We start from the raw sequence: 13,649 nt of genomic DNA on the forward strand, positions 1-13,649 counted from the left end.
AACGCAACAGAGAAACAAAACAAGGAAGTAATATTATTCGCCATTTCTGTTTGTATTGAAATTGTAAGGTTTTGCTTGCTACACTGTACAACGGGCATTTACAATTATTACATACAATGAAAAAAGAAAGAAAATTTACATCAAATGTCGCTAGATGAGTTTGGTTTTTTTTCTCATTTTATTAGGAAGACGAGTACTTGTGCTGGGATTGCCATTAGGACTCGATTTCTTTTCAATTTTACGTTTATTAGCATTCCAATTGGAAGGCTCGCCTTTACTAGACCACGTTTCCGTTTCAATTTTGTACGCTCCGATAAGTTTCTTCTTGAAAGCGATTTTTTTGTTCTGTAATTCTTTTTTCAATTTAGCTTTACGTCGTCGTTTTCTCAAAGTATTGATAGGGTTGGACGGACTACCACTAACGCCGCTACTGCCACCGCTGCCACCGCCGCCGCCGCCACCGCCACCGCTGCCGCTACATTTATTCAACGGATGTAAAACGGTGGTGGAAGATTTCGTAGGACGATTGATTTTAACGGGTTTGGAAGCGGTGGCGGGGTTTTCTTTGAGATCTACGGATGTCGAAGAGGATATTTCGGTAAACAGGGAACTTTTCGATGCTCTTTTCAACGACAATAATTTTCTTTTAGCCGTATAATTCAGGGCGGCGTTTTTATTTCCTCTCTGAAACAAACGACCATCGGTCAACGATCCTGAAAAGAAGGTTCCAATTTGCTATTGCTGCGTCAGCGGAAAATACGTAATCGATATTAGAAAGAGTTGATTGTTCGTACTTGAAGTAAGGATAAACCTTGTCTCATTTTGAGGTTTTGCTGCGATTGGACACCGCGAGCTACGATCGCTTCTCCTCGTAAAGACTCTTTCAGACCGTCGATGGATTTATACTGAGACGCTGGAAGACGTGAATTGGGGTTTTGGCCACTTACGTCCAGAATCGAAACACACAGCGCTCTGCCAACCTGCGATATTTCACCGCGTTACCATTTTTGTACATAGGTACCTACTCGTACTACATAGTAGGTGTGATTTAATGTAAAACGATAGCTTACCTCTTCGTATATTTGGGGAGTGTATTTCGGTGGTACCAGGATTTGCGGCGGTACAAGATGTTTGACGAGAGGCCTTTGCGTCGGTGGAATGATGTTCACGATGCAGCCGGTATTATAATTACATTCTAACGTGTAGCTTCGCACAAGACCGGTATACTTGAGAACCGCAACCCGGCCACACCCTTCTTTACTCAAGCCATCTCGGCGATCTCTGTAATTTACGAACAGACAACAAAAGCGCAAGTAAAAAATGCAAACTGTCCATATGTATATTATACATTTATGTAGTTCGCAAATTTTTCGTATCCTGAGCTTGAATTGTTTTTCATAACAACTGCCACGCCCAATCTATACATTATTAGGTATTACGTACAAGCTACCTAAGTAATATACAAATACATAGAATCGATGGAAATTTTTTTGTTTTTTTCAAAATTTCCGCATACGAGTATAATATGTACAACGAATACCTAATACCAAATACCAATTACCTACTACGTGATTCGATTTCTTACCTGGTATACATGTTGCGTTTTGAAAAATTACACTGGCTGAAGTGAAAATGAGGATTATTTAGCGACAATAATTTTGGTAACAATAGGCATTCCACTTTATCGGAAATGTTGTCGAAGTGGTTACCATACATAAAGATACCTGCAATAAAGCGCGATGATTCGAGAAATAAATTATTGGGAATTCGAGTCGAGGTTTCGCAACTTCGATAATCGCAATTTCGCATAGTAGTACCTTTTTTAGAAGCGTGTCCGTGAAAATCGATGTATAAGAATAACCCGGACTCGTGAGGCTTTTTAGCGCAATCTTTATGTTTGGTGAATTGCCTTATTTTATACAGCTTTTTTCTAGTGTTATCGCAGGATGCTGCGGCGGGCAACTTTGGTAATGGGGGAGTAACTGCTCGGTAAACGCTACATTTTTCATTCGAATCACTCGCGCCGATTGCGGTTGTTATGCCACTCGTTATGTTTTCATCCATGGTAATCTCGGCAACTTTGTCATTCAGTTCGTCGGTATCTTTGGTATGAATACAAGTTTCCGAGCTGCATTTTCTCAAATCGCTGCTTTCGGCACGTTCGTCCGATTTATTTTCAGGTTCTAAAAAATCGGAGCGATTTGCGCTGGTAACATCTAGGGCACCGGAGCAAGGCGAGGCATTTGAAGAACAAGGACTCGCAGTCGCATCTGTAGGTCTAGCGGGCGAGTCGAGCTTTCTTTCGTAACCGTGATGATAGTACAAAATTAGCGATCTAAATATCGTGAAAATTACGGTCCATTCGTTAGATCGTAGACGTTAGTAGGGCTATCTACTCGTATGTATGTATGTATGTATGTACATATATTCAAACGATAGCTATTTTTCTTCGATAATTTACCTGGCAGCAAATACGGAGGGATGAAGCGACTCGGACGGGTTGAGATAAAATCTGTTGAGATTCGCTCCTCTGGTGTCTGTTCGGTAGAAACCACGCGAAACGCCGTCTGGATTCAGCATCGGTATCAACTTGAAAACGTACAATCTCCTCAAAGCAATGGCAGAACAGTCCGTTCTGTTCAACAGCAGTTGCATGATACCGTTCATTACGAAACTCGATGGAGTTTCACCAGGATGAACTCTGGCGCTGAGAAAGATCACCTGGAATCGCGACAGATAATCGGGTAAACAGCCTAGTAACGACCTACGTAATATCATTTAATTCGTTCGAAACGTGATTTTTACTTTTTTGCCTTTGAATAGGAACGGACGAGGTGCCGAGGCGTCGGGAAATAATCCTTTCAACCGAGTTTCTCGCACGTTGGTAATATTATGATGAGAACTAATGGTGATTAAATCAACTGGCCGGTCTTCTAACGATTTGGTTAAACATTCTCGGTGATAATAAATATCATCGGGATGAGCTTCTTGAAAATTTAAAACAAACCAATTCTAACGCCACGCTACACGACGCCGACATACTACATACATAGGTACAAACAAATACCTAGGTGCGTAAAACTGCAAATGTACCAGCTTACCTGCAACGTTACTACTAATATTCAACTTTTTGATATGAGAATCGTATTGTTTCAAGGAACTTTGTAAATCGGTAAACGAAAACGGATAGGTGAACGCAAAATAAGTGGTCGAGCAAAGATTTTCCAAAGTTCGGTACCCAAAACTCAACAAGTTTCGTTTCAACTGAGGATTATGGAAATGAAATAGTTTCAATGCAACCATTCAATTTCAAAGAGAGAGAGAGTGAGAGAGAGAGAGAAAAAGTGAAATAAAAACTCACATCAAATGACAATCGATCGCGTACGCGTTCCCATTGATCTGTCTCATTAGACGCTTTAAACACAGGAGCCATTCCTTGATTGTATAGTTTGCCTTGCTTATTCAGGTTAACCACGTTCAATTTGATATCCGAATACGGCGTCCCACCTGAATGATTTAATTCAAATTCACATTTCAACGCAACTTTGATCTAATTACGTAGGTATGTATTGTTATTTCGAATGCGTACCTTTCACACCGAAATAAAACCATGATCTATTATTATTTTCAAATTCTGTTCCAGCGCAATCGGCTCGAGTCCATATATTAAATTCGTAAAGAGGAATATCGTTTTCAGACGACTCTTCTCCTGAAATCAGATACGCTGTAACGCAAACCAGGACACGTACGATTTCGATACAAATTAAAACTTACCACTATTCGACGAGGGTACAAGTTCTACGCGATCGATATTACTGGAATCGAAATTCGAAACGAAAGTAAACCCGCCGCATTCAATATCCATGTCGCATATTGAAAATTAGGCACCTGAAAAAAAAAGAGAAAAAAAAACAATGGGTGGTTGAATGAAACTGAGAGAAGAATTAAACGGGTCAATTGATGAAATTTGCGACATCAAATTACGAAACGTCGCAGTGATGTGTTAGCATTTCAAAAAGCGTTTCGAAACACAACCAACTTACATTGCGATGATCTATAGACCTTCCTAACTTACTTCAAATCTGAAAATGTATCGGTGAGAGATATTTGTAGGGATCATCCAACTGATCCAAAAATTGAAAGCTATCTGCTATGCGTATGCAGTGCACTAAGAACTATACGTACAGATGGACGATTGAACGTTGAAGGCTGAAGCAACGAATGATGGAAGGAAAGTCCTAATTATTATAAACGGTTATTTACACATTCGTTCGTTGTAATATTTTCCTTAAATTATTTTTAAAACAAAAAATGGGTATTTGTATGTAAAAAAAAATGTTTACAAAACATCTTATCTTCGCTTATCTTGGTCTGGTCTTGGCAGATGGCAGATGATTTATTGGCAATTTGGCATGTGGCAATCCGCTAAAACGAGAACGCCCGAAACGGAACGGAAACCGAGAAATTCGAGCGGAGCCGGAACGGTAATAGAAACGGAAACGGTCACAAAAGTTTCCGTTTCCATTGTTTGCTTTGTTTTGTTATGATGAATAATATTATTGTTTGTGTTTTATTTTTGCAATAAATTCTTGATTATACTTTTTGATAAAATAATTCCGATCTTCTTGTTGAGTTTAATTTTTGTTAATGGAATACATATTATTATTTTGTTAGCTGAGAAATTTGAATGTATATTGCATGTTCATTACGCTTACGCGGTGAAGAGAAATACCTAAAGTCGGAGCAGTGTTTTGCTATGTCATCTGCTGCGTAGCAACCAACTTACCATGACGGATTGTACAATGGACCTCGAATCGATGAGCAAAATTTATTTCGGTACTTTGAATGTACTAGCTGAAAAAATAGCTGCCGATATTGAGAATACCCGCGAAGCGTATCAAGATTTATGGCATACGTTAAGTAAAAAGGAACAAAACCAAGCCATCGACGAAAGCATAATAAATCCGTCGGCCGTTTTGAAGTATGCCAATTTATCTATTCAGGTACGCGAATAATTGTCATCGTCTTTGTTTTTGTTAAATGTTATTTATGAGTATACCTACTCACTAGGTAATCAAACGTTTGGTTTAATTTTTAGCCGATGAAACAGAATTACAACGCGTATTCGTGGTTCTCAAAAAGTCAGCTAGATTTGAACCTATACGACCAATTGGACGCGATGGGCTATCTCAGTTCAGGAGCTCGCATTGTATGCAGAAGTGACGCGGATCAAAGTTGCAAAGCAGCACCGACAGAGAAAGAACAACCCAAAAGTAATCTGTTCGACCGCAGTTCAAGCAAGAATAAAAATGTTGTTAGCTGTAAAAATTCTGACGAAAAACCTCTTTCAAAATCTCAGAAAGGTTCTGTTCTAAAACCTAAAAACCCACCTCCGCCACCTCCCAAAGTGATCGCTGCCTCGACTGAAGAGGATGCTACTTCAGAAGAACACGAAACCAGATCCAACGACATCCCAAAAACTGGATTTGATTTCTTGGATAATTGGTGAATGATCCGTGATTCAAATTTCGCTTATGAAAATCGACATTGAATTATTATGTTTAATTGTACATATACTTATTTAGCATATTTTGTACCTCTACTCTACCTGTCATCGCTGAAAGCAGTTACGCTGACTCGCTGAGGTTGAAATGAACGCGTTTTGAATGCTACATTTCTAGTCTTTCAATTTTGTTCGTATTTTTACCTTTTTTTTGCTCGCGTCAGTGTTGTCATTCAAACTACTATGGGATCGAAGCGCTAAATTATATTAACCATAATTCTGAACTTGCCGGTTGATAGAAAGAAATATATGTACGTACGTATATTTACTCGAATGGTTGTTCAAAATAATTTCTTACAACGTGTCTCGCTTGGCATTCGGTGAAATTCATTAATTTCGTAATGATATTTTGGTACCTCCTTTTTAAAAATGAAGCGTAGTATAGCTTAAGGAGGGTCGACTTGGTACGACCTGTGTAATTAGTCAGAGTGTTCTTATTCAAGTATAAACTTTAGAGCGAGACTTGAAATCACAATTTTAATTTATTTTATTCGCGAAGCTGTAAAATAAATCAAAAAACTGAAATACTGTTTATTAAAAAGGAATATAAATTATAGGTATATATATAGTATTTATGTATATTATTTATCCTAATTTTGTAAGTACATAACTTATCGTAAATAATTGCTTAAATTTTAAAATTGAAAAACAAAAAATTGATGAAAATAAGAGTGAAATGTCAAAGTATTTGCATAATGAATTGAAGACACGAGTGACTATCCAGACAGTAAAATTTTTAAAGAAAAAAAAACAACTGCGGCTGGTTTTTATATTTCTTATGTTATTGTTGCACAAATTTTGACCAAAGTGTAATTTTTAAAATTAATAAAAATGAATAAATTAAACCGAAAGTAACAGTAATTTGAAAAATGGGTGTGAAGCGAGAGAACAAAATTGCAGTAGGTATTATTCTGCACTTTCCCAAAATATATCTGCGGGTATTTTCAAAAAATAGATGCGTTAGGGTTCATCATTGCTTGAGCAAAGCGGAAGACTACCTACAACTTTTTAAAAAATTGTTCAAAAATTTGAATATTTTGTGTTTCTTATGATGTTTCGAATTTTTCTACGAAAAATAATCGACTTTTAAAAAGGAAATCGAATTTCGAATTTTTTCCGATGTAAGTAGGTGTAGGTACCTATGATGTATTTCAGAAAACGGCACTTTCAACCGTCTTCGCTGCGAAAATCAGTTAAAATTGAACGTAGTCCCGCGCTTCGACCATTTTTTTTTTTTTTTTTTTCCAGTGATAGACCCATCTTAACGATTACAAATTAGTTCCATTGTACGGATGCGCAATGATCGCTTTGCATCGCTGCGGTAACAAAGAAAACGAAATAAAATCATATAAGCGCAATAACAACTACCTATCAGTATGCGTGTAACGTATATTGTTATTGTATGTAACAACCGAATCAACGCAAAATTATGCCGCATGTCATTCCGAAAGCAACGCCTGCTAAAAATGATGCCAAAAATACGTGTATTTCTTCAAAAATGAAACATTCATCATCGGTTGCTCTACAAAACCATTGTTTAGCTTTGCGTTCCTTTTTCTTCAGTACGGTTTCAGCTTTGTCCAATTTTTTATCCACGAACCTTTCAACCTATAAATCAGTAGTAATTCGTACATATAAAATCGCAATAATATGATTTATCAAAGTATATTTGAAAAAACGAAACGGTACATCTTAAAACTACAACTAAAGTGAAATGCTGATAGTATGCTGAAGGTTGTTACGCGGAGGCAATACCAAGGAAAAACCCACCAGTGAATCCGCCGGCTAAAGGAGAACTTTGCCGAAGGAACATCGTTACCTGAAAATATCATAGGCCTAAATTTAGGATAATTATCGAAATCGAAACTATTTTTGTAGAAGATACAATGTAATGTTGCTTCCGCTTTCTACATTAAGAAGGGAGGAAAGGATTGTCAACTTATAGTTTTCACCATCAAATCGTATCAACTGAGATTTTTTTAACGATAATTGACAATTGTCAACTTGCGTATACGGTGTTTTAATGACTTGAGACTTGTCTATGTCTATCTCTATGTCTATAGCTCATGCGAAAATAAAAAAATCAAAGTCAGGACTCGGACCCAGAATCGGCTCATCGTTAACCGTCTTCAAACTTCTGAACATTTTTCATTTTTTTTTTTTCAATTTTAGGAATCATTCAAAATAATAAGTTCCTGTTTCTGTTCCTCCTTCGGTTACGGACGGCTGTGCGAAATCGAGAAATTTGGCAACAGCCACAGCCATCGAACCGTGTCGATGTGTGTGAATGTGATGTACTCAGTCCAATCGATATTTTTAAAAGTCGACAAGGAAAATTGGAGAAAAACAATATCGGAGTCGATTTTATATGATAGTGATAAGGAATGAAACAAAATAATTCAAGTCGCCAAGTATCTAACGTATTAAATCAAAAGACAGGGTTATCGTAATTCATGCTGAAATTCTATACAAATTTTCTTTTCGTAACACTTTATCGGAATTTTGTGACAATGGCCGCAGTAAAACCGAAAGTGATCTTCGTTTTGGGAGGCCCAGGCGCAGGCAAAGGAACGCAATGTCAAAAACTAGTAGAAGAGTTCAAATTCAAACACATTTCCGCCGGTGATTTACTACGCGAAGAAAGAAATAAGACGGGCAGTGAATTCGGTGAGTTGATAGAGACCCACATAAGAAACGGTACGATTGTACCTGTAGAAATAACATGTAAGCTGATCGACAACGCGATTCAAGCGTCAAATACGAAGGTGTTTTTGATCGACGGATTTCCCCGTAACAAGGACAATTTGGACGGATGGTTACGTGAGATGTCCGACAAAACTGACCTTCAGTTTGTGTTATTCTTCGATTGCCCTATCGACACGTGTGCGCAGAGATGCCTACAAAGAGGCGCAGCTGGTAGTGGCCGTTCAGATGATAATATCGAAAGTGTTCGTAAGCGAATCGTTACTTTCAATGAAGATACACTACCTATCGTACGCTATTACGAGGAGAAAAATTTGGTCAAGAAAATTGATTCGTCGAAGACCGCTGAAGAGGTGCACAGCGATGTAAGAACTTTGTTGTCATACCTTAAAACCTAATCGAATTCGAATCTTCGTACGAGTACAGCATTCGACGCAGATTTCAAGTTGATACAATATACGTGCATATGTGTACATTACCTACGATGCATAATAATTGTATCGTATTTATGTACTATGCACACACGCGCGATTCTACTGATTTTTATATAATCATAGCTCCGGATTCTGATAATTAAGAGGCGATGTAACGAGAAGTTGAACTATGTATCAGTTTATCACCCATACGCGTACGATTTTTCAATATTTCGAAGTACCATACTAATGTTATCGATTGTTTCATCTTTATAATGTTAAAAATATACGTATTTTTTAAAACCATCGCTTCACATGTCAATATGTCAAAAATTTCAGGCTTCATCTGTGAGCATTTTCAAGAAACAAAATTAAATTACTAATCGCTTTTCGCTCATTTCAGTGGACAAAAGTTTCGTACTTGGACCTACCTACCTACCTACCTCCCCCAGCGATAGAGATAAGGCGTATTTTCACAGAAACAAAATCAAAGAACGGAATAAGATAAGGCCATATTTAAATACTCCGAGTTAATTGTAAGAATTCAATTATAGAAAATTCTGCGGCGTTGCCGGTGTTCATTTGAAAAGCAAATGCCGTCCAATTTAAAAGCGAATTTCGCCAACAACAAATACACATAACACACCCCGAATCAAATGTTTACTCCACAAATATAACTAGAGATGAAGGCGCATTTGCGGCGGCGGAACAAAATTCGGAATTTTTCGGAGGCAAGCAAATGAAAAACACGAATTGAGAAAGATTAGATTTGGACTTTTTGAATGATACGCATCAAGCACTTTTGGCAGTATAAGCGAGCTTTTCTCGAAAGATGAGGGCAGAGGGAGGAAAGATGATTAGGTACGGAAGTAAATCAACGCGCGTTTTTTTTTTATGTAAGTTCAAAATAGCGTCCAATATTATCACATGGGACAGCGCACTTCTAACGTTTTCGACTTTCGTTATTTTTGAAAGGAAACCAATCATTTAGGTAGGGTTCAACAGATATCTTGATTCGCTTTCAAGCGTTGTCATAATTTTATTGCTTGAATTCGCTTCGAGAATTTTCTACAACTACGACCCTCCTTTACAATTGCTATACAGCAAATAGAAAAGATGAAATGTCTATAATCTGACGCTGTCCATTGACCTAAAGTTGCAATCAATTCTTTCGGTTCATCTCTACATAGATACACTAATCCTCACGCGTGGAAGGGTTTCGACCAAGCAACCATCCCCTCCCTTAAAATCATTGTGTAGATTGTATAAAACATCGAGGTACTAGTACCTTCAGAACTTACTTTTTTCAAAAGATTTGGTTTTGCCGCAGAATCTTCCATTTTTTCAGATAATTCTTCAGCTCTTTTGGTAACTTTATCCCAGTTTATTTTGATGTAGCCATTGTGATTTGCAATTTGTAACAGTAGTATGCCACTGCCAATAGCCGCAGCTGTAGCTTTTCCAACTTTAATCAGAGTATATCCAGTCAACCTATTGCAACATAAACGAATATTACGTCATTAATATTTTAAAATAATGAAACAAAAGTAATACTAACACGAGGTACCTAACTACAACTCAACGTTAGCACAAGTAATTGGAAGAACGGAATGAAACAAAACGATGCCATAAAAATATACAGCTCACAACAAGTATCAAGTATCAACATGCATGAGCATTCGCACAACTTTTGACATTTCACTCGCCCTCGGCTCGTGTAGCAAAATCAGTGCCTATTGAGCGATTCCTCTTCTATTAGGCACTTATGATGCAACGTACTAACAAGCACTAAGATTGCACAGAGTAGCATTTGAATAAAGGAAAAGTGCAACTACACCGACAAAAATGAAACATTACTATACCATCCAGTAGTTCCTCCTATCACAAGTTGTCTAAGAGCTGAAGTTTTTCCCACATCATCTACGACTTTGGCAAGTATATTCTTCACTTCTTCTTTAACTTCGTCGACATTGGGATTGCTATTGTTCGAAGAACTCGCCATTTCAATCAACAATGGTTTTCAAATTGAAGACTTGAAAGAAACGGGACTCGTTGACGGATGGCAACACGAAGAAAAACTTTCGGTAAGGCTGAGGTGAAATTGTTTATACAGGTTGATCGACGAAATGATCAGACATCAGACATCGGCAATTTTACAATTAAGTAATTATTTAAGTAAGAAAAAACTTGGAACGAATTTTACTACTTCGCAGTTCGCTTCGATCTAGATCTTTTTGTTGGATCATTATTTTTGCAACATTCGTTATCACCCAAAGATGTAAACAAACGTAATAGTACATTACATTACTAGATTAATAAAGTGGGTGATTATGAACGAGTGCAAAGTTACTGCGCGAGTCGAAGACGAGCGCTGTAACTTTGCAAGAGTTCATAATCACACACTTTATTAATCGCGTAGTGTAAGGTGCTTTACATAATGAACACTCGTAACCTCACCATTTTACACTTCTGTTGTTTAGATGCAAAAAATGTGCGTCTATGAGTGACCAAACTTCACCGGTTAAATTTGTTAAATTATGTCCAAACGTAACACGTACGTAATGACGAGCGTCTGTTTTGTTATGTATGGCAGGCTGGGGCGGATTTTTTTTCTGGACTTAAGACGTTTTTTCGAGTGTGGCGTGTGTGTGGATGTGGTGTCCTGTCTTGTGTGTGTGTGGATGTGGTGTTTGTGTGTTTTACATAAGTTTTTTTGTTTTTAATTTTTTAAAAATAAATGTCATCTCTGTGTATTTATGTGTGTTTTAGCTTTAGCATTTGTCTCTTATATGTATATTAATGTATTGTGGTACTTCTCTTACTATTCACAGTACTCACCACTAAAAAATATGTTGATAACATAGACTTTGATTGAATTTTCAATTATCTTCACTTTTGAAAATGAAATTCCAGGGATCGCGGAGGGGGGGGGGGTCAGTGCCTCCACCTCCAGCTCTGGCTCCCAAATTTGAAAAAAAAAATAAATAAAAATACCTCCGGCTCTGGCTCCGGAGATTTTTTATGAGTACCTCCGCCTCCACCTCAGGCTTCAGTAGAACAATTTCAAGTACCTCTAGCTCCGGCTCCGGCTCCCGGAGCAAGGCAAAAAAAGGGTCAAATAGCCCGAGGAGAAGGCTCCAATCCCCCCTCCTCGACCTCCGGAGGGTACCCTTTTTTGGGCCTTGCTCCAAGAGCCGGAGCCGGAGCAAGAGGTACTTCAAATGTTTCTACTGGAGCCGGAGGTGGAGGTGGAGGTACTCATAAAATTAAAAAATCTCCGGAGCTGTAGCCGGAGCCGGAGATTTTTTTTCAAATTTGGGAGCCGGAGCTGGAGGTGGAGGCACTGACCCCCCCCCCTCTGCGATCCCTGGAACTTCATTTTCAAAAGTGAAGATAATTGAAAATTTAACAGTGTTGGCGTCCCGTAACGGTAACTGTAACGAAAAACGAAAATAACGAAATTTTTTTCGTTACAGGTAACGGAACTGTAACGAAAACGTTATTTTAATCAGGTGATGTTGTGTAACTGAAACGTAACGTAACGATATTTTTCTGAAAGTAACGTAACAAAAAACGGAAAAATTTTGTTACCTTTTTCGTTATTTTTTTAGTTACAAATTACAAAACAAACCCTTAAAAAACTCTGATTTGTGTAGCTCTAGCTATGAAAATTTGAAGTGAAGTCAAAAAAAATGACTAAAATGAGTTTTCAGTGTTTTCATTTGTCTGATTTTGAGTGCTGTAACGCTATATTTTTCGTTACACTGGTATTTGAACCTTCTTGTAACGTTATTTTCGTTATTTTTGTCACATTTTTTCCGCCACAAATGCATTTTACATCAAAATATACGTTGAAAAAACACTTCTGTAACAAAAAAATTGTAACGGAAATAACGAAAATAACGTAACGAAAAAATGTAAATACAGGTGTAACGAAAAATACTGTTACAGCAACTTTTTCGTTACAAAATACCATAACGAAAAACGTAACTAAAAAAATATAAATTTTGTAACGTAACGAAATAACGGAACGAAAAAAAATATCGTTATGGCCAACACTGAAATTTAATCAAAGTCTATGTTATTGTTACCAATACCAACATATTTCTTAGTGGTGAGTAGTAAGAGAAGTACCACAATACAATAATATATAAGAGACAAATGCTAAAACGCACATACACAGAGATGAAATTTATTTTTAAAAAATTAAAAACAAAAAAACGTATGTAAAACACACAAACACCACATCCACACACACACACAAGACAGGACACCACATCCACACACACGCCACACACGAAAAAACGTCTAAGTCCAGAAAAAAAAATTCCACCCCAGCCTGCCATACATAACAAAACAGACGCTCGTCCATGTACATAACCATAACCATGTACGTAATGGCGAGTTTTGCGGCGTTGCCACATAACACTAGGGATATAATACGCTCATTATGTGCGTGTTTGACCCGACATTAGGTCGCTCATAATGAGGTACATTTTGCATCTAGCGACAGAGGTGTAATGATGAGATTACGAGTGTGTATCAGTGTTGGCCATAACGATATTTTTTTTCGTTCCGTTATTTCGTTACGTTACAAAATTTATATTTTTTTAGTTACGTTTTTCGTTATGGTATTTTGTAACGAAAAAGTTGCTGTAACAGTATTTTTCGTTACACCTGTATTTACATTTTTTCGTTACGTTATTTTCGTTATTTCCGTTACAATTTTTTTGTTACAGAAGTGTTTTTTCAACGTATATTTTGATGTAAAATGCATTTGTGGCGGAAAAAATGTGACAAAAATAACGAAAATAACGTTACAAGAAGGTTCAAATACCAGTGTAACGAAAAATATAGCGTTACAGCACTCAAAATCAGACAAATGAAAACACTGAAAACTCATTTTAGTCATTTTTTTTGACTTCACTTCAAATTTTCATAGCTAGAGCTACACAAATCAGAGTTTTTTA

The 13,649-nt window shown here is 37.3% G+C and overlaps 4 protein-coding genes across 6 annotated transcripts; 2 read left to right on the forward strand and 2 right to left on the reverse strand.

Annotated features, from left to right (window-relative positions):
• Window positions 1-28: 28 nt before the first annotated feature.
• LOC135847562 (cytosolic carboxypeptidase-like protein 5) lies at window positions 29-4,394 on the reverse strand. 2 transcript variants are annotated; one of them, XM_065367126.1, is made up of 12 exons: window positions 4,076-4,394; window positions 3,775-3,888; window positions 3,590-3,709; window positions 3,362-3,507; window positions 3,102-3,264; window positions 2,806-2,984; window positions 2,462-2,721; window positions 1,818-2,335; window positions 1,586-1,724; window positions 1,071-1,281; window positions 795-980; window positions 29-684 (listed from the first exon to the last, which is right to left on the reverse strand). In XM_065367126.1, exons 2-12 carry the CDS (start codon window positions 3,863-3,865, stop codon window positions 151-153), a joined length of 2,547 nt encoding a protein of 848 aa, XP_065223198.1. In that variant the 5' UTR covers window positions 3,866-3,888; window positions 4,076-4,394; the 3' UTR covers window positions 29-150. The 2 variants fall into 2 exon arrangements, with proteins under 2 accessions (XP_065223198.1, XP_065223197.1); XM_065367125.1 differs by having other exon boundaries at window positions 2,806-2,987.
• A 164-nt stretch (window positions 4,395-4,558) lies between these two features.
• On the forward strand, window positions 4,559-6,408 carry LOC135847569 (uncharacterized). The gene is made up of 2 exons (XM_065367139.1): window positions 4,559-5,003; window positions 5,099-6,408. The coding sequence occupies exons 1-2, from the start codon at window positions 4,788-4,790 to the stop codon at window positions 5,507-5,509; spliced, it is 627 nt and encodes a 208-aa protein (XP_065223211.1). The 5' UTR covers window positions 4,559-4,787; the 3' UTR covers window positions 5,510-6,408.
• LOC135847570 (FUN14 domain-containing protein 1) lies at window positions 6,081-11,247 on the reverse strand. Of its 2 annotated transcripts, XM_065367140.1 has the most exons (4): window positions 11,137-11,247; window positions 10,542-10,909; window positions 9,981-10,170; window positions 6,081-7,171 (listed from the first exon to the last, which is right to left on the reverse strand). In XM_065367140.1, the coding sequence occupies exons 2-4, from the start codon at window positions 10,679-10,681 to the stop codon at window positions 6,980-6,982; spliced, it is 522 nt and encodes a 173-aa protein (XP_065223212.1). In that variant the 5' UTR covers window positions 10,682-10,909; window positions 11,137-11,247; the 3' UTR covers window positions 6,081-6,979. The 2 variants fall into 2 exon arrangements, with proteins under 2 accessions (XP_065223212.1, XP_065223213.1); XM_065367141.1 differs by lacking the exons at window positions 6,081-7,171; window positions 11,137-11,247 and adding an exon at window positions 7,213-7,382 and having other exon boundaries at window positions 10,542-11,036.
• LOC135847568 (UMP-CMP kinase-like) lies at window positions 7,416-8,985 on the forward strand. Its single transcript, XM_065367138.1, has one exon. It carries the CDS (start codon window positions 8,017-8,019, stop codon window positions 8,662-8,664), a length of 648 nt encoding a protein of 215 aa, XP_065223210.1. The 5' UTR covers window positions 7,416-8,016; the 3' UTR covers window positions 8,665-8,985.
• Window positions 11,248-13,649: the final 2,402 nt, after the last annotated feature.

Source organism: Planococcus citri, chromosome 5 (assembly GCF_950023065.1).
Source record: "Planococcus citri chromosome 5, ihPlaCitr1.1, whole genome shotgun sequence".
Classification (NCBI taxonomy): Eukaryota; Metazoa; Arthropoda; class Insecta; order Hemiptera; family Pseudococcidae; genus Planococcus; species Planococcus citri.

Excerpts from the sequence above, each read along its gene's own strand:
- LOC135847562 (XM_065367125.1), bottom strand. The coding sequence starts at position 3,865 with ATGGATATTGAATGCGGCGGGTTTACTTTCGTTTCGAATTTCGATTCC. Across the intron at positions 3,710-3,774 it reads TGTACCCTCGTCGAATAGTG|GAGAAGAGTCGTCTGAAAAC; the intron begins GTAAGTTTTAAT and ends ATCTGATTTCAG. Across the intron at positions 2,722-2,805 it reads TCCTATTCAAAGGCAAAAAA|GTGATCTTTCTCAGCGCCAG; the intron begins GTAAAAATCACG and ends TCGCGATTCCAG.
- LOC135847569 (XM_065367139.1), top strand. The coding sequence starts at position 4,788 with ATGACGGATTGTACAATGGACCTCGAATCGATGAGCAAAATTTATTTC. Across the intron at positions 5,004-5,098 it reads ATGCCAATTTATCTATTCAG|CCGATGAAACAGAATTACAA; the intron begins GTACGCGAATAA and ends TTTAATTTTTAG.
- LOC135847568 (XM_065367138.1), top strand. The coding sequence starts at position 8,017 with ATGCTGAAATTCTATACAAATTTTCTTTTCGTAACACTTTATCGGAAT.
- LOC135847570 (XM_065367140.1), bottom strand. The coding sequence starts at position 10,681 with ATGGCGAGTTCTTCGAACAATAGCAATCCCAATGTCGACGAAGTTAAA. Across the intron at positions 10,171-10,541 it reads ATAGGAGGAACTACTGGATG|GTTGACTGGATATACTCTGA; the intron begins GTATAGTAATGT and ends ATGTTGCAATAG. Across the intron at positions 7,172-9,980 it reads AACCAAATCTTTTGAAAAAA|GTTGAAAGGTTCGTGGATAA; the intron begins GTAAGTTCTGAA and ends ACTGATTTATAG.